Source organism: Salvelinus namaycush, chromosome 3 (assembly GCF_016432855.1).
Source record: "Salvelinus namaycush isolate Seneca chromosome 3, SaNama_1.0, whole genome shotgun sequence".
Classification (NCBI taxonomy): Eukaryota; Metazoa; Chordata; class Actinopteri; order Salmoniformes; family Salmonidae; genus Salvelinus; species Salvelinus namaycush.
Window position 1 is genome coordinate 24,519,083 of NC_052309.1, and position 25,304 is coordinate 24,544,386.

At 41.2% G+C, this 25,304-nt stretch overlaps 1 protein-coding gene across 1 annotated transcript; it reads left to right on the plus strand.

The window, feature by feature from the left end:
- Positions 1-22,207: 22,207 nt before the first annotated feature.
- LOC120043700 (potassium channel subfamily K member 13-like) lies at positions 22,208-24,192 on the plus strand. Its single transcript, XM_038988251.1, has 3 exons — positions 22,208-22,547; positions 23,145-23,710; positions 23,801-24,192. Exons 1-3 carry the CDS (start codon positions 22,208-22,210, stop codon positions 24,158-24,160), a joined length of 1,266 nt encoding a protein of 421 aa, XP_038844179.1. The 3' UTR covers positions 24,161-24,192.
- Positions 24,193-25,304: the final 1,112 nt, after the last annotated feature.

Consider the following 25,304-nt stretch of genomic DNA (forward strand, 5'->3'; position numbering starts at 1 on the left):
ACACACACATGCACCATTGCTGCTACTATTTGTCTAAGCTACTCTACCATGTCCCTACTCACTTTAGCAAATTTCATAGTTAGGTCTGTATATTCTTATTGTGTGTAAATATTTACAAACATTATCACTTACTGTGTATTTGTTTGTATAAATGTGTATTGCACTGTTTCTGAGAGCTCGCAAGTAAGCATTTCACTATACCATTTACGTCCGGTATCCTGTGCATGTGACCAATACACTTTAATTTGATTTGAGCTGACAGCAACATTGAGAAGTGAGACATCCAAGTCAATAGAGGGAAGTGTAATACCCAAAGCAATAGCACCGTCGTCTTTGGCTTTCGTAACATGAACATAACATAACATGAGTTATCATTAAGGTCGTACTGTTTGCTAGTGGCTAGTAGATTTTTTTTTTTTTAAACTAACCCAAGATAGACCACAGACTCGTTTCCAACAGAAGCAAATTAATCATAGTGGGCTGAGCCAAGCACGAGCTAGCGAGATCCTATTGGCGGGTTCTAGCATGAATTTGCATATTTCCGTTAGGGAACGCTTCTTCTGTGAAGTGCGCATGTGCAATAACTCAATTTACCCTTGCACTCCTAAACAACGCACATTTTTAGAAGCTTTGGCAAAGTGTAAAGTCTACAAAACGTAGTCCACTCTGTTCTTAACAGAGTTTAGTTTTGGGAACAGAAAATTGTTTTGAGATCAAATATTTCATCGATGATAAAAATGTGCAGTATGTCGGCCAAAATCCATCTCGCTTCATATTCTCCCACTGCCAGCCACTGAGCTTGCTTTGATCACCATATTTGGTGGTGAGTGGTAACGCCAACCGGATGCTTCAGATTTACACATCTGGTAAAAAGTCTGGCTCATTATTCTCATCTGTGGTAGTGTGTGTTAGCAATATTCTCCTCGGGCTGTTTAAGTTGTAGCTAAATAGGTTATTAATGAAAGGTTCTGAGTTGATATGAGACGCACTTCTTTGTCAAAGACAAGCGAAGCTATTTTCGAAGTTGACACTGACTGTCAAGGTAGGTTAGCTGGCTAGCTAGCAGTTCTAGCTAACTTACCCCTGTAAAGCTACGCTAGCTATCTAGCTAATTGACTTTAACCCATATTGTGGTGTTTCGGTATCAGTCTATATGTAAAATGTGTTGTAAAGTTTTCCTCTTTGTTGTTTGTATAGGTCAGTCAGAAAGCGCGCAAGCTAGAAGTTCTCATATTTTATTGATGTGACTCACTGATATAATACTGTTGCTGTACTGTCCACACTTTATTAATCGTCAGGGATAATAAGGTTCATGGGCTGTCATCAAATCACATTTTATTCCTCACATGCTTCATAAACAACAGGTGTGGACTAACAGTGAAATGTTTAGTTATGGGCCCTTCACAACAATGCATAGAGATATTTTTGGGGAGAAGTAATAGAAAAGTAAAACCCATTATAAAAGTAATAATAGATACACAATGATGAAATATAACTTGGCTATATACAACCGCGGCCCTCCACCTCACGGTAAAACATAGTGGCCCCTTCTCTTGACGGTGGAGAGAATTGTATGTTTTATAGTTAATTTTCTGCAATTCTACACATTTTGCCATGGGGCGTAGAGAAAATAATGTAGTTTTAAAGCGAGTTTTCTGCGGGAGAAGTAATAGAATAGTAAAACACATTATAATAAAAGTAATAATAGATACATGATGATGAAAGATAACTTGGCTATATACAAGCGCAGCCCGGTTCAAGACTTTTGGGGACCCTAAGCAAAATGAGGTTGGGGGGCCCTCCACCTCATGATAAAACATTATAGTGGCCCCACTGTTGACGGTGGAGAGAAATTTATGTTTTCCTGCAATGCTACTCATTTTGCCATCGGGTGGAGAGACATTTTTGCAGTTTTAAAGCTGATTTCCTGCAATTCTACACATTTTGTAATGACTTATGTTAATATGATATCTTAGTGAGAATGACTTACAAAAGGAATGGGGACCCCTGGAGGTCAGGGCCCCTGGGCACTTGCCCTGCGTGTCGGTCGGTATTCGGCCATGAATACTACAAGTTTAGATAACTGGCTAGACTAACTAACAATCTAAAAGTTGTTAGCTGACATGGCTAATTGAGTGACTGTCAGTGACTGATATAACAAGAGAAAAACTGCTGATGCACAACCAAATTTCAAAATTGCACCTGGTGTATTCTATTATTTGAACTCTAGTCTAAATAGTAAGTTTAGACCCTGACTGAGTTCCTTAGGGTCCCCTAGCAGCTGGGGGCCCTAAGCGACTGCTTATGTCGCTTATGCCTGGAACCGACCCTGTACAAGGGGTACGAGGTAATTGAGGTTGATGTGTACATACAGTTAATTCGGAAAGTATTCAAACCCCTTCCCTTTTCCACCTTTTGTTACGTTACAGCCTTATTCAAAAATGTATTAAATTAATTTCCCTCATCAATCTACATACAATACCCCATAAAGACAAATCGAAAACAGGTTTTTAGAAATTTTTGCAAATGTATAAAAACATGAACCTTATTTACATAAGTATACAGACTCTTTGCTATGAGACTTGAAATTGAGGTCGGGTGCATCCTGTTTCCATTGATCATCCTTGAGATGTTTCTACTACTTCATTGGAGTCCACCTGTGATAAATTCAATTGATTGGACATGATTTGGAAAGGCACACACCTATCTATATAAGGTCACACAGTTGACAGTGCATGTCAGAGAAAAAACCAAGCCATCGTTGAAGGAATTCGAAGGAATTGTCCGTAGATCCCTGAGACAGGATTGTCAACCATCTCTGCAGCACTCCACCAATCAGGCCTTTTTGGTAGAGTGGCCAGACTGAAGCCACTCCTCCATAAAAGGCACATGACAGCCCGCTTGGAGTTTGCCAAAATTCGCCTGAAGGACTGTCAGACCATGAGAAACAAGATTCTCTGGTCTGATGAAAACAAGATTGAACTCTTTGGCCTGAATGCCAAGTGTCACATCTGGAGGAGACCTGGCACCATCCCTGCGATGAAGCATGGTGGTGCCAGCACCATGCTGTGGAGATGTTTTTCAGCGGCAGGGACTGGGAGACTAGTCAGGATCGAGGGAAAGATGAATGGAGCAAAGAGATCCTCGATGAAAACCAGCTCCAGAGCGCTCAGGACGTCGGACTGGGGCGAAGGTTCACCTTCCAACAGGACAATGACCCTAAGCATTTTTTCTGCTCTTTTGCACACCAGTATTTCTACTTGCACATCCTCATCTGCACATCTATCACTCCAGTGTTAATTGCTAAATTGTAATTACTTCAAAACTATGGCCTATTTATTGCCTTACCTCCTTTGCACACACTGTATACAGATTTTCTATTGTGTTATTGACTGTACGTTTGTTTATCCCATGTGTAACTCTGTGTTGTTGTTTTTGTCGCACTGCGTTGCTTTATCTTGGCCAGGTCGCAGTTGTAAATGAGAACTTGTTCTCAACTGGCCTACCTGGTTAAATAAAGTTTTAATTTTTTTATTTCACCTATGTAAGTGTAATTTTTCATTTTAAAACATTTCTAAAAACCTGTTTTTGCTTTGTCATTATGAGGTATTGTAGATCGATGAAAAAATGTTTTTTAATCAATTTTAGAATAAGGCTGTAACGTAACAAAATGTGGAAAATGTCAAGGGGTATGAATACTTTCTGAATGCACTGTTTAACTAGGAATAAAGTGAAAGATAATAAACAGTAGCAGCAGCGTATGTGATGAGTCAGCCTTTTTGCACAAACTTTAAATACAGATAGTCCAGGTAGCTATTTGGTTAACTATTTAGCAGTCTTATGGCTTGGGAGTAGAAGCTGTTTTTTATTTATTTAACTAGGCAAGTCAGTTAAGAACAAATTCTTATTTACAGTGACAGATTTATAACATGGCCAGATAAGATCCTTGTTTCACCAGCCACTATGTCTTTCCCCCATAGGTTTAGGAGACACTTCATCTACACTCTGATGCATTTGTGACTTAGTCAACGGGTAGACTGCTTAATCCTCCGGTCAGTCGTCCTCCCTTGTCATCTGTGTTGCTGTTGCCCTGTGTTCCACACCATGGCACGCCACAGTAAGCTGCAAAAACAGGTGTTGTCTCTGTACCGCCAGTTCCTGCGTGCTGGCCAGGACAAGCCAGGCTTTCTACCCAGGATACGGGATGAGTTCCGAGAGAACTCCAGCATCAAGAAGAAAGATGTCATGCACATAGAATACCTTTACCGGCGCGGACAGAGACAGCTAGACCAGCTGAAAGATGTGAACACAAAGCAACTAGGAACTTTCTCCAAACCTAAGGCATAGCGATAACCAACACTATTTCCTTCTCCACACCCTCTGTTGTAGCTACCTCTAGTTATGTGGATAATACACCGTTATCCATTATGTGTTACATTCATCATTCACTAGTCAGATTACTACTTTCAATCTGCAGCTGAGTAAGTGCAGTCATTGTCCTAAGCAATGGCCATTGTTCTGAACTGTATGACAGTACCGATGTACTGTACTCTGTCATAGAGCTGGATACCACTGATGATGATGATAAATGTTTAAGTCTATCTCTGGCCAGTGAGTTTGTTGGGTTGAGCAGACCAGTTGCTCTGGTCATTGTTGTAAAATACTTACTTTCATCTAGCTACATTTACCTGTTGAGTGTTTTGGATTAAAGACTTTATCATCAGTATGGGAAGTGAATTTGACTATTATGTAAAAGGTCTAGTTAATACTATTATATGCTTACGTGTCACAGGAGGTCAAGTTATGGGATCTTATATTTTTATAATACCTTAAAAAATAAAAAATAGTGTACTTTTACTGCATTGTTAGGAGGTCGTAACATAAGCATTTTTCTGCACCAGCTATAACATCTGATAAACTGTGTATGCGACCAATAAACTTTGATTTGATTTAATGCTCATGAAATATACAGTCAATTAGAAATGCCTGAGTAATTTAGACATTGCCAGTCAGCAACAGACAGTAGACAAATCTAATGGTCCAATCCCAAATTGACCCCTTGACCCTACGCCCTATCAGAGAGGAATAGGTGAAGCAAGAGGGTTATCTCTCGCCAAAATCTGTCCAAAATAGATTTAAAATAAAGCCATGACTACATGGATCTCTCTGCCACCCAGGTAACTCAAGCTATCAATAAAACCAATTTTAAAAAACGGATAAAAGAATACCTTACTGCTCAAAGGGGACTGTGAAGAGACACAGACATTTTATATATAATGTATTGTAATTTGCACTGTACTATGTATTAGACCTATATATTGTGTGTATGTACTGATTATGTATGTTGGCCATATACCACACCACCTCGGGTCTTATCAAGTACCCCTGACTGCAGTGTGCAGTTTGGGGTGAAGCTCAATGTGGGCGGAGTCAAACATTTGACCCCTGCCCACCGTATTTTTTTAATGTCCGCCACAGGTTTGACAGTCACACACGTTTGTGCAAGGAACACGTTGAATACAAACATATTTCCTTTTTGAAGATCGTAAGAAATATTATATAAAGTGGTACCAGCACATATGTTGAAACACTTTTTGCTTCATGCTATATTTGAAACAAGCTACTGATATTGTTGCAGTGAACAACAGACTGTCAGACTATGTCATGTACTGTTAAAATTGTGTTGATAAATGTTATAACTTTGCAATTATATTATTTAATTGAGAATAAATATACAGTTACTACCTATCCTGATTTATAATGCTATTTACTTTCCTCATGAGAATGGAGACAGACTATACCATATAGACAAGCTGAATGTGCTTTGTACATTAAGTTATACCAGCTCCCGTAAAGAGATCAGAGACTTGGGTGACTTCTATGTCATCTTTACTAAACAACATAACACAATTAACAAATGAAACAATTAACACAGCAGACAAAAACAAGGTTTGACCACTCCTCAAAAATGGCTTCACTCCTGCTCCTCAAAAGAGGCAAAGACAGTAATTTTCTTGTTGTCAACTGCCTCCACATAGAACATCAAATAATCTCTCTGTAACTGGAACGAGAACATGAATGGTTCCTTGAGGAGAATATTTTCCTCCTCATCCAGGCCATCATACAACCGTAGTTCTTTAAGGGTTGTAATACGGTCTTCCCTCTCCATCCCAATTACACTAGGGAGGGAAACGGTGCCTTTAAATGTTTGGCGTTCACACCACCTTGCTGCCTCTAGGGTGTCCCTTAGAAGAACATCTGCTTCCTTGAAGAAAAAGGAAGAATAAATATTAAGAGTAGTGCCTCATTGGGTGATCAAGTAAAATGACTCCCCACTTTTACAATACCACCATGCAAACAAAAGCCACTATTACTAAAGAGGTTTTCAGTGATATATATAACTACTCAACAAGTCTATTATATCTTTCCATGCATCAAGCCTTCAGCATTACACACAGTAGACTACATCCCCAGTTCACAGCTCCCAGTTCGCTGTTCATTTTGTTTTCAGTATTGTCTAGAAAGAAAACAGATTGTTGTCATTAAGTACTGTAAGGGAACCTCTAGGGATGTGTGTACAGGAATGTACCTTACTTTAGCTAATAGTCTATACAGTACCTGATCCTGCAGAGCTGGATGCTGATGTGACATGCTGTGACTTCTTGGGGGGGGAGTCATCTACATCATCCTGAAATATATTGGAGAGGGGGGGGGGTTAAGTCTTTAAACATTGGTTTAAGACTATACCACTCATCATATGATACCTCCTACCTGTAGTGTGTTTTGTTTTCGCCTCCTTTTTCGATCTTTCAACCTCACTTCTTCAGACCTTAGTGAGTGAATGACATACATTACATACATACCATATGAAAATATATTCAGGTCAGTCTGGCTACAGTGAAACAAGTGATTTTAAGGAAGCAAATGAAAAGTTTGTATAATGTTCAAGACTTACGACATGGGAAAGTTCTGCAGGAGAACTAGGCACCACAATAGTGTGCCTAGTTCTAGTGTGCTGCAAGCACAGAAATAATAATTGTTCATATGTTATAACAACAGAAAATAGGACTAATATAATATACTGAATAACCAGCATCTTACCATCAAAACAAACACCCCACATTTGTTTGAGAAACTTTGCGTTGGTAGGCCCTGTGGTGTGAACAAGGTACAATTTTCAATAAAGGAATGACAATCAAATGGTACAGTTCAGTGGAATAATTTAAAGAAATATCTAACCTGAACATCATCCACACCAAAAGTCCTCCAAGGTCCAGGGGACAAGATCTGAGCAATGTTTCTGTGAACACAGTGTATGTGAAAGTAAAGAAAAAGTACAATTCAACAGCTTTTTATACTCCAGCATGCATAACAGTTTTGAACACAGTTTGAACTGAATTAGCCCAAAGGCTCAAACTAAAAAAATTTTAAGGGGTCATAATGGGTTCAAAGAGAACTGCCCCACTGATAATGTTGTCTATGGTTTTGTTTCCATCTGTTTAATGCACCGAATGGGAAATTATGTATCATACATGTATGTAAGTAAAAACATATTTTACATATTACATTTTACTTTAAATAAAACAGAGCCATAGATTTTTTTTTTAATGGACAAGTGGTCTTAAACTGAACTACCACTATCCAGATGGGATGAAACCGGGTGCCCTAAAAATATGAATGGTTGGCTGCGACTTTCATCTCTCCAGCCAGTGCCATGGAGGGGATCTAGAAAGAAAATCTCCCTAGCTTGTGGCCTCAGTATCTGTTAAATGTGTTCAAATATGAACAGACACACTTTGACATACAACTTTCAAACCAATGACTTTAAAATAGTAGGATTTATACTGAAAAACTATAGAGGTAGTGGTTAATGAAACATAGCTATAACCCATTGTAATTCTAGAAAAGAATAAGAGCGGCAATGAGCAACTTCGTTTTACAGTAAACAAACAATAACAAAGGCAAAGCTAAATTTACTAACACCTAATGTCCAATGTTTTTATCCATGTAACTAGGTTAGGTTCGATTAAGACTCGCTTTCGTTGACGTTGATACCTTCGACGTGAACCTAACTATTTCGGTCACCCGAAATGAGGGGTTCGGGTTAAACGCGTTTGACTTCGCCCACATTGATCCCGGCCCGAACTGCACACTGCAGTCAGGGGCTTCTCGGTCTTATTGCTTAATTATATTATTTTTATATATTACCATGTAAGGTTCTCGCTATAGCCACAAGGTGGTGGTAATTTGCGTAGCAGATTTTAGCACACGAAGTAACGTAGTTAAATGTAAACAGGAAGTGGATACACAGGGTTCGTTCTTGGCCTGTGAGTCTTTTGAGATTGAGACTACATTTTTATTCATTTTAATCGGATAATTACATATCTACAGAATTATTGTTATAGTAGCTTGTATATTTGTTTTACGTAAAACATTTGAACATGTCTGGATCATCGAGCCCAGGTGAAATGTCCAATTCGCAATTGTTCCAGCAGGTCAGTATTTTCGATTGATAAAGCCTGGACTTATTTAGTTTGCAAATTATAATAGATAGAATGTCATGCAGATAGATTGGTTAGTCAGAGCCATAGCTATATTTAGATGTATCTTAATACATGGCTCTGGTCATAGGCATATACATTATTGGTTATTGGTTTGATCTGTTCAATGGCTATTTTAATTAATGATATCCCTAGCGCTACATTCATTGGCTAAACCGGGCAGGGTACTTCATATAGCATTTTTCTTATTCCATTATATTCCAAAATACAAGGTTGTTTTACTCAGATGTTTATAAACAATGTCAATTCTTGCATCTATAGGTCCGTCTTTGAATTTGAGAGTGGTTATTTCTCCAGCCCAATAGCTCAGCTATAGTAAACTAAGTGGCAGGGCAGGGCTTTCGTTTGGCTGAAAAATGAATTAAGAATTGTGCCTGTAAGATCATAGATGTGGTTGCTGTAACATGTACTCAGCTGCTAACCTGCCCTCTCTTTTCCCAGTTAGCGCTTTTGGGCTGGCTCCATTCAGACAGCGAAAAAGACAAGGAGATCTTAACGGCCATCACAGGCATTCAGGTTGCACGAGAGCTCATGAACCGTCTCACAGGACAAAGAGAAGTGGACGCTTTTAAGGTGAATTGATTAAACAGAATGGAAAGACAATTCTTATAGTTTATAGGAGCAGTCTACATACTAAACAATCTTGGCAGAAGTTGTCAAACATACTGTAGTCAGGCCCCGCTCGAGGATGACATGCCTAAGGGGGCATTTTAAGTCCATGGTCATACACATCAACAACCTTCGTGGTATATAATAACACAAGAAATATATGCACCCCACTAGACATACTAGTGTATCCGAAATGCAGCCGTAGCTGTCTAAGGCTTATACATAATTTGCGCCTACCAACACACACAGATCAGCTCGACAGAATGAGCACCACTAGGCTATCAAAGATTCTTACAGGCTTCATAGCTTCAACTTCAATCATTACAACTATAGGCTACATTGCTGTTGAATCTGTGACACTACGCAATAAGCATAACCAAGCCGCCACTTCTCCAGGTGCGCAATATTTTCTGTGTGGGAGAGTTTCTCACACACACACACACACACACACACACACACACACACACACACACACACACGCTATAGCAAGAGAGCAGGGAGGGGGTGAAAAAGTAGGCTATGTGTCGTTTTCATAGGCTACTGTAAAGGTGATGTCAATACTATCACACAACGACTGTGTAATACAAATGAATGATAAGAGTGAACGTTTGCCTGCTTCTTTTAGTAGGCTACACATGGTATTGGTCCTAATACTGCGACATACAAAATGTAGGCCTATCTGAAATGCAGCCATATACACAACAAATGTCATTTTGCACACAAGAAAGCATGTGATGTTGAAGTGGACAGCCAGGACAACAGGAGCACTGTGCCAGGACTTACCTCATAGCACAACCAATTAGGCTACATTGGTCATTCTCCTTATACCTTTCAAATAACTCAAAGCTGTATATCTATCATTAGCAATTAGACCCGTAAAAGCAATCGATGACATTAAGAATCACAGATAAATCTAAAAGATGCATAGAAGAGTTGATGCTGTGTTTAACCTCTCATCCTCTCAACCTTTCATTGTCCTTCCTGGCAAAATATACTTGTCAGTTATTTTTTGTATTTTATTAGGATCAAAAGCAGCAGCTACTCTTTCTTGGGTCCACACAAAACATGAAACATGACATAATTCAGAACATTAATAGACAAGAACAGCTCAAGGACAGAACTACATAAATTTAAAAAAAGGTACACATAGCCTACATATCAATACATACACACAAACTATCTAGGTCAAATAAGATAGAGGCGTTGTGCCGTGAGGTGTTGCTTTATCTGTTTTTAGAAACCACGTTTGCTGTTCATTTGAGCAATATGAGGTCCCTCTCAAAGGCTAGCTGGATAAGCTGGGCTTTTCGTTGATGTAACATGCTCTGTGTTCAGAGTCTGTGTTCACTGACTATGTTCTTCAGGGTGGAGAACGAATTTTCACACATTGCTGTAGATGCCCCAAAAATGTTAGTCATGTTTCAGTGCCAACAGCACAGTAGTCATTGCTGACAAAGGCCCGCCATATCTTTGAAGAACACTGATGGTGGTGGGGCCTGCAGGCTGGTCGGTGAGCTTGGCATCACTCTCGACATGGTGGTCATCAGTTTTTTTGCTCTTGGTAGTGCCCAGCCATTTTTGGATATTCATGCTGATCAAAGCTTAGCCAACTAGCTATAATTGTTCAGCGCGCCATTACCAAAACTTAACGAAGCTACTAGCTAGGCTATTATTAGCTGTCGCTGTCTGCAAAAGTGAATAACTTTTTCCCCCTCTGTAAAAAAATAAAACCGACCCTGGGATCCAGTGAGCTTCCTAAACAAGGCAATAAAGGCGGTACCTTGTGACATTGCATGGCTAGGTGCCCAATTGAATGTGTTTTTTAAATTTTAAATACTAAATATTACATGCCCCCTCCCTCACCCCTCAGATCATGAGCGTACACCCGGCATATAGCCTCTGTCCCGGTCTGTGCTACCAGCAGGCCTGGCAAAACCGGGTAGGGCAGGGCAAAGGTTATGTGTTATGTTTATGGGGAAACAAAACTGGGGGGGTCCATGCCCGGCTTTACCAACCCGTAGAGCCGGCCCTGACTGTAGTGTTCATGTGGTTTATGTGTCTGGGTAGACACTTGCTGACCTGCTTGCTTTACCCCTGTCCTCACAGAAAGAATGTATCCAGAGCATTGCAGACTTTGTGCAGAAGAATCCGCGTGCCTCACAAAAGGAAATCAACACAGCGGTTGAGAAGCATGTCTTGCTTTTTGCTGCTCGAGTACAGGCCCTTGATTCTGCACCTCTACTATGAGTCCCACACAGCTTGCACACAGCTTCTTTGTTGTAGCTCACTATCGGTGACTGACCACTGTATCTGAATAGAAAAGCTTCTAAAATCAAGAAATGATTACACCAATCAAGGTATGCCTACACACATGGGTTCTATCTGTGCTCTCTCTCTCTCTCTCTCTCTCTCTCTCTCTCTCTCTCTCTCTCTCTCTCATGCTGTATTGCAAACAACCCTATTGCAAGGTTGTGCTACAATACAAAGAATACTGGATAAAAAGCTTTATGTCATTGACCAGGAGATGACCAGACAAATGTACATTTTGGTAACGTTCCAATAATTCCAGCCAGTCTGTTTAGATTGTTATCGAACCTAATTTAATCTAAACCATGTTTTTGATATAATTTTCATAACTTAGATAGCCTTATCTAAGGCAGATGTAATTGTTGTCTATCTGTTGTATGTTGTCTTCATATATTGTCTGATATTATACATATTGCCTTATATTAATTATTGTAATGAATTGATATTAAAAGGGAGACTCTTCTGATGCTTTTTTGGCTAATTATTGAACACAGGATAAAGAAAAGGAATGGGTTGTATGATTTAGGGATATTGCCATGTTTCATTCTGTGCATAACATCATGATAAGTGTCAGTGTGGTAAGTGACACATGAGCATTTTAAGATGAAAAATAATGGATGCAAAAAACTTCTGAATGCAAGACTACAGCACTAAACTTGTGCTAGCAGATATGCTCTTAAAATAGGCTTTCCTGGACACATTGATATACGATCTGAAATCACTAAAAGAAGTGTCAGTTGAAGGGTATTTTGTACAGTGCCTTCAGAAAGTATTCATACCACTTGACTTATTTCACATTTTGTTGTTATAGCCTGAATTCAAAATTGATTAAATATTTTCTCACCCATCTACACACAATACCCCATAATGACAATGTGAAAACAACATGTTTTTAGATTTTTTTTCTAATGTTATGAAAAGGAAATACAGTGATTTTGGAAATTATTCAGACCCCTTGACTTTTTCCACATTTTTGCAAGTTAATTACATTTTTAAAACTTAAATATTACATTTCCATAAGTTTTCAGACCCTTTACTCAGTACTTTGTTGAAGCACCTTTGGCAGCGATTACAGCCTCAAGTCTTCTTGGGTATGACCCTACAAGCTTGTCACACCTGTATTTGGGGAGTTTCTGCCCTTCTCTGCAGATCCTCTCAAGCTGTGTCAGGTTGGTTGGGGAACATCGCTGCACAGCTATTTTCAGGTCTCCAGAGATGTTCGATCGGGTTCAAATCCTGGCTCTGGTTGGGCCACTCAAGGACATTCCGAGATTTGTCCCGATGCCACTCCTGCGTTGTCTTGGCTGTGTACTTAGGATTGTTGTCCTGTTGGAAGGTGAACTTTCGCCCCAGTCTGAGATTCTGAGCGCTCTGGAGCAGGCTTTCATCAAGGATCTCTCTGTACTCTCTCTGCTCGATTCATCATTCCCTCAATCCTGACTAGTCTCCCAGTCCCTGCTGCTAAAAAACATCCCCACAGCATGATGCTGCCACCACCATAATTCACCGTAGGGATGGTGCCAGGTTTCTTCCAGACGTGACACTTGGTATTCAGGCCAAAGAGTTCAATCTTGGTTTCATCAGACCAGAGAATATTGTTTGTCATGGTCTGAGAGTCCTTTAGGTGCCTTTTGGCAAACTCCAAGAGGGCTGTCATGTGTCTTTAATTGAGGAGTGGCTTCTGTCTGGTCACTTGACCATAAATGCCTGATTGGTGGAATGCTGCAGAGATGGTTGTCCTTCTAGAAATTTCTCCCATGTCCACAGAGGAACTCTGGAGCTCGGTCAGAGTGACCATCAGGCTCTTGGTCACCTCCCTGACCAAGGCCCATCTCCCCCGACTGCTCAGTTTGGCCGGGAGGCCAGCTCTAGGTCTGAATACTTTCCGAATGCACTGTATATGTAATTTAGATAAGTATTCACACCCCTGAGTCAATACATGTTGGAATCACCTTTGCCAGTAATTACAGCTATGTGTCTTTCTGGGTAAGTCTCTAAGAGCTTTGCACACCTGGATTGTACAATTTTTACACATTATTCTTTTTTAAATTCTTCAAGCTCTGTCAAGTTGGTTTTTGATCATTGCTTGACTGGCATTTTCAAGTCTTGCCATAGATTTTCAAGACAATTCAAGTCCAAACTGTTTCTAGGCCACTTAGGAACATTCAATGTTGTCTTGGTAAGCAACTCCACTGTATATTTGGCCTTGTGTTTTAGGTTATTGTCCTGCTGAAAGGTAAATTTGTCTCCCAGTGTCTGGTGGAAAGCAGACTGAACCAGGTTTTCCTGATTCAGGATTTTGCCTGTGCTTAGCTCTATTACGTTTCTTTTTATCCCCCAAAAAACTCCCTTGCCGATCACAAGCATACCCATGACATGATGCAGCCACCATGCTTGAAAATATGAAGTGATACTCAGTGATTTGTTTTGTTGGATTTGTCCCAAACATAATGCTTTATATTCAGGACAAAAAGTAAATTTATTTTCACATTTGCAGCAGTTTTTCTTTTAGTGCATTACTGCAAACAGGATGCATGTTTTGGAATATTCTGTGCAGTCTTCCTTCTTCTCACTCTATCATTTAGATTACTATTGTGGAGTAACTACAATGTTGTTGATCCATCCTCAGTTCTCCTATCACAGCCATTAAACACTGTTCAATGTCACCATTGGCCTCATTGTCACGGCCGTGAAAAGAAGAGGACCAAGGTGCAGCGTGGTGAGCGTACATTTTCTTTTATTAATCAAAATGATGCCGAACAAAACAATAAACACTAAAAAAACAAACCGTGAAGCTCAAAGGCAAAGTGTCCTAAACAAAGTCAAATTCCCACAAAGACAGGTGGAAAAAAGGGCTACCTAAGTATGGTTCTCAATCAGAGACAACGATAGACAGCTGCCTCTGATTGAGAACCACACCCAAACACAAAGAAATAGAAAACATAGAAATAAAGAAACTAGAATTCACACCCTAGTCACACCCTGGCCTAACCAAAATAGAGAATAAAAACCTCTCTATGGCCAGGGCGTGACACTCATGGTGAAATCCCTTAGGGGTTTTCTTCCTCTCTGGCAACTGAGTTAGGAACGATGCCTGTATCTTTGTAGTGACTGGGTGTATTGATACACCATCCGAAGTGTAATTAATAACTTCACCATGCTCAAAGGGATATTCAATGTATTATTTTTTTTTACCCATCTACCAATAGGTGCCCTTCTTCGTGAGGCATTGGAAAACCTCCCTGGTCTTTGTGGTTGAATCTGTGTTTGAAATTCACTGCTCGACTGAGGGACCTTACAATTATCTGTATGTGTGTGGTACTGAGATCTGGTAGTCATTCAAAAATCATGTTAAACTATTATTACACACAGACTGAGTCCATGCTACTTATTATGTGACTTGTTAAGCACATTTTTACTCCTGAACTTATTTAGGCTTGCTATAACAAAGGGGTTAAATACATATTGACTCAAGACATTTCAGCTTTTAATTTTGAATTAATTTGTAAAAATGTATAAAACCATAATTCCACTTTGACAGTATGGAGTATTGTGTGTTGGCCAGTGACAAATCTAAATTGAATCAATTTTAAATGCAGGCTGTAACACAACAGAATGTGGAAAAAGTCAAGGGGTATGAATACTTTCTGAAAGCACTATAGGTTGTTGTGGAAATTCTACACAGGGACTCTCAAAGTCAATATTAAATGCATCATCCTTTATTATCAGTGCGCTGGAGAGGTTCCAACCAACTCAATGCACCAAGTACACCAAATTATTTAACTATATTTCAAACATTTAAAAAATGTGTATCAGGATTACATTGGGTTTTTCAGTACATTTCTTATCACGAGAATGGACATGTGTGCAACCAAAACTCAGACATTAGATACTGTCACGATCGTCTATAGGTGAAAGAGAGGACAAAGGCGCAGCGTGATTAGAATACATTCTTCCTTTTAATAATGAAGAACACTTAACAAACAATACAAAATAACAACGCGAACGTGACTGCTATAACACTGAGTGCAAACATGCAACATCACATAGACAATTACCCACAATAGCCTAATGCCTATGGCTGCCTTAAATATGGCTCCCAATCAGAGACAACAATAAACAGCTGTCTCTGATTGAGAACCAAACCAGGCAACCATAGACTTTCCTAAACACCTACACTGAACACAACCCCATACACTCTACAAAACCCCCTATACAATACAACCACCCAAGACGAGACAAATACACACAAACATCCCCCATGTCACACCCTGACCTAACTAATATAATAAAGAAAACAAAGATAACTAAGGCCAGGGCGTGACAGATACTTTAGAGATTTTCATTTGTGTGCCCTTTAAGCTGCATCCTTTCCTCAGGAAGTCTTTCAAAGGGAGTAATACAGAGAATCATTGTTAAATGTAAAAATAAAACTTGCTAGCGGCCATTCCATCAGTGCTGGAAGAAAGAAAATAAACATGTACATAGTTTTCATTACGATACATTTTAATCAGTCCTAAAAATTCTTAACCATTAATTGAGTTTACTGCATCTTGGGCAGGAAGTCTTAATAAAACCATGTGTATACAGAATTATACTTCAGACACATCAAATGATACGGTGTCCCGTAAAGCTGAATTAGGCACCTTCTAAAGTAAACAATTCCAGAGCCCCTCTCTTGTAATCTTAATCTGTTGTTTAACAAATCTGCTAGGACCTTCAATAAATTGGTGCAGGTTTATCAGCTCAATATTCGGTACCTACATTTTTACTTGGATCTACTTCTAGACACAGTTCCACGTAACAGATTATTGTTTTAGATGACATTACATACTTAAATCACTGGACACAGTTCCATTTAATGGAAACATATTATTGTTTTAGATGACATTACCTTCTTACTTAAATCATTTGTGCTACCCAAACTATAGAATTAAGCAATAAATTGTCAAAAATGTGTGTTATTCAATTATTCATACCTCTGTCCCAAATTTCCCCACTGTGTCCCTTACCCCCACTGTGTTCCTTACAGCCTGTTTGAGTTTAGTGTGTACGATCTATTGTTCCACTGGAGGCTTATCTCTAACCCAAACACAAGATGGCACCCTCATACCTCTGTTCGTCATGTGATCTTGTATTAAAACATTTACTTCTTCAAATTACTAAGATATTGCATTATTAGAGTGCTATCTGAAAGCCAATTACCATTCACTTTGTTACTTTCACTAGTCTCCATATGTTTCCTTCAACTAGGACTCCCTTCTTCCCAATAGGAAGACCTTCTCAATCTACTACTTCTAATACACACGGATCACTCTCAAACAACATTCTGCTTTTCCCCCTATTGCAAGGTTTAAAACAAAACAAAACAAACATGATAACTTTCTCCATATTGGAAGGCATTGTTTTAATTTTAGTCTACCCTAACAATGCTCTATATTTTTATTACCAATCTCTGTTGGATATTCACTTTCTGCTTCACACTTATTAAATGTCTATTATTTCAAGATTCATATGTAATACTTTGGAGGGATCAATATGTATTAAATGGGCTGGCACTGTCTATCAGTCCCCTGTAGATGGCATGGTGATCTGTCCATAATATGTCTCTACCTAGCAAGTTAAACGGTTGAGTAGGTGAATACAGAAAATCAATGGGTCTTTTTAACAGGGTATGGGGTTTATTTACAAGGGTGGGGGAAATCTCATAAGTGTTTATAGTTTTATTGGTTAGGGGTAAGTCAAGTCCCGTACAATGCTTTAAACTTATCTTTATCAAATTATCCATAAAGGGACAACTCTGAACATTTCTCAGAATACCTTTTACACCACTTACGTACGTCTACGTGTGGGTGTGTAAGTTATTATAATTTTTTCTATTGTTACATCATCAGATCTGTAGTAACCCATTATACTCAATATTATGTTACTTTATCTCTAGTAACCCATTATAAATGTGTGTTACATCACAAATTCCTCCTCTACACCAGTGTTCTATTCATACAGGGGTTTAAATAGGCTCCCGAGTGGTGCAGCGCTCTAAGGGACTGTATCTCAGGGCTAGAGGCATCACTACAGACCCTGGTTCGATCCCGGGCTGTATCACAACCGGCCGTGATCGGTAGTTCCATAGGGCAGCACACAGGGGAGGGTTTGGCCGAAATAGGGAGTCATTGTAAAATAAGAATGTGTTCTTAACTGACTTGCCTAGTTAAATAAAGGTAAATATATATATATATATATATTCACGTTAGTGTTCTATTTAACAGCATATTTGGGAATAGTACTTTCTCCTTTCATATCTCCATACAGAATCCCTTTATACCGTTATAAATCTTTAGGTTTTGACATCCACAACATGAGCAACGATTACAGCACAGCAGCCCGAGAGGTACACAATGGCTTCTCCGGTCAATGCTCGCTACCTGTAGCTCGAGGGCGGTAGAGGACACCATATGTATCTTCAACGCTTCCAGTGGTTCTCGACCACGTGTTACACTTCTCTTATAAATGGCTACAGACAATTGTCAGTGGGGCCTCTCTATCCTCTCTCTAGCCTTCTCCTGAGACTAGCCAGTGGTTCTCAGACCATGTAGACACTTCACTTATAAATGCCTACAGACAATTGTCAGTGGGTCCTCCTGCCCTCACTCTAGCTTTCTAGCTTGCCGCTACTTCCTATACATATATAATAACCGTAGATAACATTATAGATCAAAAAAACACTCACAAAACTGAATGGGGTATCCATTCAGACACACACTCAGTAATCTTCCATATTACAGTGAAGAGGCGACTCCGGGATGCTGGCCTTCTAGGCAGAGTTCCTCTGTCCAGTGTCTGTGTTCTTTTGCCCATCTTAATCTTTTCTTTTCATTGGCCAGTCTGAGACATGGCTTTTTCTTTGCAAACCTGCCTAGAAGGGCAGCATCCCGGAGTCGCCTCTTCACTGTTAACGTTGAGACTGTTATTTTGTGGGTACTATTTAATGAAGCTGCCAGTTGAGGACTAGTGAGGCGTCTGTTTCTCAAACTACTGTAGACACTCTAATGTACTTGTCCTCTTGATCAGTTGTGCACCGGTGCCTCCCACTCCTCTTTCTATTCTGGTTAGAGCCAGTTTGCACTGTTCTGTGAAGGGAGTAGTACACAGCGTTGTACGAGACCTTCAGTTTCTTGGCAATTTCTCACATGGAATAGCCATAATTTCTCAGAACAAGAATAGACTGACGAGTTTCAGAAGAAAGTTCTTTGTTTCTGGCCATTTTAAGCCTGTAATCGAACCCACAAATGCTGATTCTCCAGATACTCAACTAGTCTAAATAAGGCCAGTTTTTTATTGCTTCTTTAATTAGCACAACAGTTTTCAGCTGTGCTAACATAATTGCAAAAGGGTTTTCTAATGATCAATTAGCCTTTTAAAATTATAAACTTGGATTAGCTAACACAATGTGCCATTGGAGCACAGGAGTGATGGTTGCTGATAATGGGCCTCTGTATGCCTATGTAGATATTCCATAAAAAAATCAGCCGTTTCCAGCTACAATAGTCATTTAGAACATTAACAATGTCTACACTGTATTTCTGATCAATTTAACCTCCTCCACTACAGCCCTGTTGATGAGAATGGGGGCGTGCTTGGTCCTCCTTTTTCTGTAGTCCACAATCATCTCCTTTGTCTTGATTGCGTTGAGGGAGAGGTTGTTATCCTGGCACCACACTGCCAGGTCTCTGAGCTCCTCCCTATAGGCTTTCTCATCATTGTCAGTGATCAGGCCTACCACTGTTGTGTTGTCGGCAAACTTAATGATGGTGTTGGAGTCATGCTTGGCCATGCAGTCATTGTTGAACAGGGAGTACAGGAGGGGACTGAACACGCACCCCTGAGGGGCCCCTGTGTTGAGGATCCCATGTGCATCTTCAACGATTCTCTTGTCGTTACTTGCTATACACCATATGTATCTCCTATATATAGATATTAACACCTCGTGTTATTGTTAGTGGCTGCGGACCATGTAGACACTTCTTATAAATGCATACAGACAGCTGTCAGCTGGGCTTTTCATGGTACCATTACGCCCTCCTTCTAGTCTTCTCATTAGACTAGTAAATAGCCTTCTTTCTATAAGACTATGGGTACCTTTTTATGCGTTACTCACCTTAATTTGATTGATTTTATCAGTTGCCGTCCCTCAATTGTTTGCGGATGATGTGTCTCCTCCTGGGCAGCTCACTGTAAGGGTCTGTTCTGGGCGGGTCTCATCGTCTTTTGGTCAGTGGGGAATTTCCCTCACGCTGCATAAAATGCGCCACCGGTTTTCCTCGTAGACCCCCAGTGGAAAGCTCCGGAGGCAGCATCAATCATCAACATCGTGACGCCAATTTGTTGTCAATTTTCTACTTAGGGACACTCAAAGTCAATATTAAATTAATCAAACTTTATTATCAGCGTGCTGGAAAGGTTCCAACCAACTCAATGCACATGTCAATCAGGAGCTCTACTCGGGGCAGTCCCGTTAGCTCCTTAAATACTGGTTACAGACATGTTACATAGACATAGTTTGTAGGGTTGGTACCGGCATGTGTCTGACACCGTTTCCTATCTTAACTTATAGAACATATTCTGGGCATTCTGCCAGATTTTATTTTACAGTTATCTTACCAGGTAAGTTGACTGAGAACGCGTTCTCATTTACAGCAATGACCTGGGGAATAGTTACAGGGGAGAGGAGGGGGATGATTGAGAAATTGTAAGCTGGGGATGATATGAGGGACAGCTTGGGAATTTAGCCAGGACACCGGGGTTAACACCCCTACTCTTACAATAAGTGCCATGGGATCTTTAATGACCTCAGAGAGTCAGGACACCCATTTAACGTCCCATCCCGAAAGACAGCACCCTACACAGAGCAGTGTCCCCAATCACTGCCCTGGGGCATATATATATATTTTTTAAATTTAGTACAGATGAAAGAGTGCCTCCTACTGGCCCTTGAACAACACTTCCAGCAGCATCTGGTCTCCCATCCAGGGACTAACCAGGACCAACCCTGCTTAGCTTCAGAAGAAAGCCAGCAGTGGGATGCAGGGTGCAGATGGTCCTAAGGAGGAGGTCATGTCGCCCCCCCTCATATCTTTACCAAGCACAGGCAGGAACCAATAATTATTTTTGACACTAAGACAAGATGAACATTTTCAAGACTGTCTCTTCACATTATACACATTTCCATCACAAGGTGTAAAGGCCGGTGTCTCTCATTCATGCACAGCCTCTTTCTTTTGCACCTGGACACTCAGTACTCCAGTGTCATAGCATGAACCAATGCCCCTCTAGTACCCCTCAGCCCTCATCCAAGATTAAAGGCAGACGTACAAACACAAAAGAGCAGTCAGGAAGAACAAATCCATCCCTCCCACACAAACTACAACAGAGAGGAGGCACACCTTGTACCTGAGACACTTGGTACTAAACCAAAGGAGAGAGGAGAACATATGTGGTTGTCTGAAAATTAGACTCAGTTAATCACTTGGTAAAGCCTGATAATAGTATAATCAATGAGCTGTGAACCACCTCAGAAGACCTCTGAAGGTCTGATGTATTTGAATGCCACATTTGCAGTCAGATGTTGCATGGATAAATACCATGCAAATAAGAAGTTGCTGTGTTTTAATCAGTTTACAGCTCAAATCCAGTGTTTTAATCAGTTTAGATACAGTATTTGCATATCAATAATATATTGAAGATCATCTGTTACTGTCTGCCCAGTGAGAGAGAATATTAGATTGAATGTTGATTACAGGTTGGAGGACATGAATAGAAAAGCTTCTAAAATCAAGAAATGATTACAACAATCAAGGTTTGCTTGCAAACATGGGTTCTATATTTTCTCTCTCTCTCGCTCTCTCGCTCTCTCGCTCTCATCTCAATGGTCACTGATCATCAGATCCTTGGAAAAGCACGCTCAGTGCAGGTACCTTAAACCGCAGATCAAGTCTCACCACGGCCATGTGCAAAAACTGTTTGAATAAAGTGTGAAATTATCGGAATAATCAAGATCTCAAAAATCAGGTATGTTTTGTCTCTCTTTATTATTCAGATAATATGTGATATGAATTATCGAAAAGCCTTATGAGCAATTCATGTTAAAAAAAAAACTATTATGAGAGGTGTAGGTTTTAATGATGCTCTCTGATATTCAGGAAAAGTAAAGAGCTCTAGTGATTCATGATAGTTTTACTTTACAAGACAGATGTCAGTAAATTAATATACACATTTTGAGAAAAGATCAAAAAAAGGATTTCTACTTGTTGATTGAAAACAATTCCAATACCAAGTTAATTACCCAGTAGTACCTGTATCTTGTTCACAGACCAGTTCAGGATTTCATAGACCATACAGTCAGGAGATCTCTTCTATCAGGGGGCACATCATCAGATTCAGAACTCATAGAGGTGAATGACCACTCAGGACATTACAACACATTGAGAGCGCTCTGGATGGATCAACCATCAACATCCAATGGCATCGGGGGGCAGCTGTGTGTGTAGGTTCTCTGTGTGGGTACCCACTTTTTTTTTTTGCATATTAGGGTATGTTAAGCTTGTATTTTTGTGTCTGTGCTGTAGTTTGGTGTGTGTGATGTATGTGTAGTGAGTGGTGTTAATAAGGCAGGCTCAGACAGGCAGTGTATGTTAGTACGGTGTTGTATCTGTGCTGGGCTAGCTGCACTCATGGCTCGTAAACGGAGTGGAGGCTGCTGCCCCCGGCCGCCCCTCAATGAGGACAATGCCCGCTTCTGCCTGCTGGCAGGGCTTATCCTGCTCTACCTGCTGTGTGGGGCGGCTGTGTTCTCAGCCCTGGAGCGCCCCTCCGAGCTCCGTGCCCGCCGCCTCTGGGACCAGCAGCTGGCCAACTTCACCCTGAGTCACCAGGTAAGCCTGGGAGCCTTGCACGCGCTGCTGAGACAGTATGAAGAGGCCAATGGGGCTGGGATCAGAGTGGACGCTCTTAGGCCCCGCTGGGACTTCTCTGGAGCCTTCTACTTTGTCGGCACGGTTGTGTCCACCATCGGTGAGTTGGACAGCTGCTCTCTGTGAGGGTCAGGGTCAGGGTATTAAAGATGCAAAGTTATTTGCTGTCATGTAGATGCAAACTGAACACAACTGTCTCAACAGATACACAGTATAATGTAGAATATTTATTGAGTAGATGATGGGGATGACAAGAGAGAGGAGAGGAAGCTGGGATGGGATTAGATTGATGATCGGTGAGACTCCGAGGCACTAATTTCAATGTACATCTGGGCATGTGAGGTCAATTTGCATTTCTGGGACTTTAGCTTTTTGTTATGTGATCACTACTCATGACTGAAAATTGTTAATGTTTCCATCTCATCCCTTCTTTCTCTCAGCTCCTGTTTTCATGACTCATTCAGTCGCTCTTATTTTGAGTTTGTCAACATAAAGTGCCCAGTACTGTAAAATGATGATCCCTTACTTTAATATAAATTGCATTCATGGTATGAAATGAAAAGACATATATATCAATAGCCACTCCACATCTTTTTATCATCTCGACATCTAGTGCTAAGTAAGAACAAATGTAAAGGAACTTATTTGACAAACAATTGGCACATTGACCATTCTCTTTTGTACTCTTTCCCACCAGGCTTTGGTATGACCACCCCAGCTACCATCCCTGGTAAAATATTCCTGATCTTCTACGGCCTCATTGGCTGTGCCGCCACCATCCTCTTCTTCAACCTCTTCCTGGAGAGGATCATCACCATGCTAGCCTACATCATGCGCTGGTGCCACGAGCGGAGGATGAGGCGCTCAGGGGTGGGGCCTGTGTCTGGGGTCGGGGAGCCCCGCAGAGAGGAGGACAGTCTGGAGGGTTGGAAGCCCTCTGTCTACTACGTGATGCTGATCCTGGGAGTGGCGTCTGTGCTGATCGCCTGCAGCGCCTCCTCTCTGTACTGCTCCATGGAAGACTGGAGCTACATGGACTCCCTGTACTTCTGCTTTGTGGCCTTCAGCACTATCGGCTTCGGGGACCTGGTGAGCAGCCAGAGGGAGCGTTATGAGGCCCAGGATGCCTATCGCCTGGGCAACTGTCTCTTCATCCTCATGGGCGTGTGCTGCATCTACTCCCTGTTCAACGTTATCTCCATCATTATCAAACAGACTCTCAACTGGATCCTGACCCAGCTGGCTTGCCCAGGCCGGCGCTGTCCCTGCTCTTGCCCTAAGAGGGGCCTCTGCCGGCGGCTCTGCTGCCCCTGCCTCCCTAACAAACACGCCGGCTTGAGGCCTCCACCCGCACGGCTCCGCCAGCAGCGGCTCAAACGCAATGGTGTGCAGCCCACCCCGTCCCACCCCCCTGCGAGGCGACACCGCTACACAGACGCCTCGGTGGAGACAGTGTGTAACAGCGAGACAGACGCAGGGATGGGGGTGGACGGGGTCGCTGGAGGCCGGCGTCTCTCTGGGGAGATGATCTCGGTGAATGACTTCACAGCATCCAATAAGGTGTCTCTGGCGCTGCTGCAGAAGCAGCTGTGTGAGACGGCCCACCAGGGCCCCCGTCAGAGCCACGTTCCTCGTCACAACGGCTTCTCTGGGGGGGTGGGCGCATTCGCCATCATGAACAACCGCCTGCAGGAGACCAGTGTGGACAGGTAATCACACCTGACCCCAGTCACACTAACTCAAAATAAAAAATAAAGCACTGTTTTCTGAGGGTTATTGTAATATTACCGAATGGTGGACTGGATGCTGGATCCTCTTCTGTTATTCCTAGAAAACTAGTGACGTTTCATCCTCAGAATTAGCATTGTTTGTCGATCAAAGTACAGTAGTGAAACAGAACAGTTGAATGCTACAGCTGGACATACATATTTGCCAAATGTAAATATATTCACACATAAAACTCATACGTTTTCAATGTAACTCATGTTGAGGGTAGCTAGGTTCTTTGTTCTAGACATGATGATAGCCCACAGCAGACCTCTACTCTGTCTGACAGCTTTTCAGAATGCCAGACATTCATGATGATCACTGACAATGGTCCCTCTAAACTGCGCACTGGCGCACAGCTCCCCTCAGACTGCCGCACAGCTCCCCTCAGACTGGCGCACAGCTCCCCTCAGACTGCCGCACCGCTCCCCTCAGACTGCCGCACAGATTGAACTTCTCTCAACTTTCTAGTTTTCCCCTTCAGTTAACACTATCAACGTTTCGCTCTGCTGTGGGAATTGTCCTCAAATCAACGCAATATTAGCCACTTTCAATGTAACATTTCGAAACAAAATGAACTATGCAAAGCTAACTGTGCAAGAGATGTTATTGTAGGCAGCACGCATTGGAGTAGGATTCTGTTGCATTGACATGCACGACAGAGGCCCGTACTCTACGCAGGCCGGTGCATCATAACCAATCAGAGCTGCAGTAGACATATTGGCTGCATGAGGGTCGTGAGTAGATGCACTTGTTTTAAGATCAAAGCGAGAGCTGTGTAGCCACCTGCGCACATTTGTTCATATTCTTTGCTAGTTTGTGAGTTATTAGCCGAGTTATAGTGAATTCCTAGTCAACAATTTGGGAGTGGTTGCTTCCTACAAGAGCCCAAAATGTGTGCATTTCTAACCATCTTTGAAAATCAAGTCAGGTAAAGAGCTTTTTTTTAAATCTCTTAAAGAGGCAGTGTTATATTTTGAGACGGTCTTGAATAAGCTAAATAGTCAATAGGCAGAGGGTAGCATAATTTGTCTCATTCTCTGTAATAATGGTATGGGAATAATAATGAATTTTATTTTGTAAAGTGGTT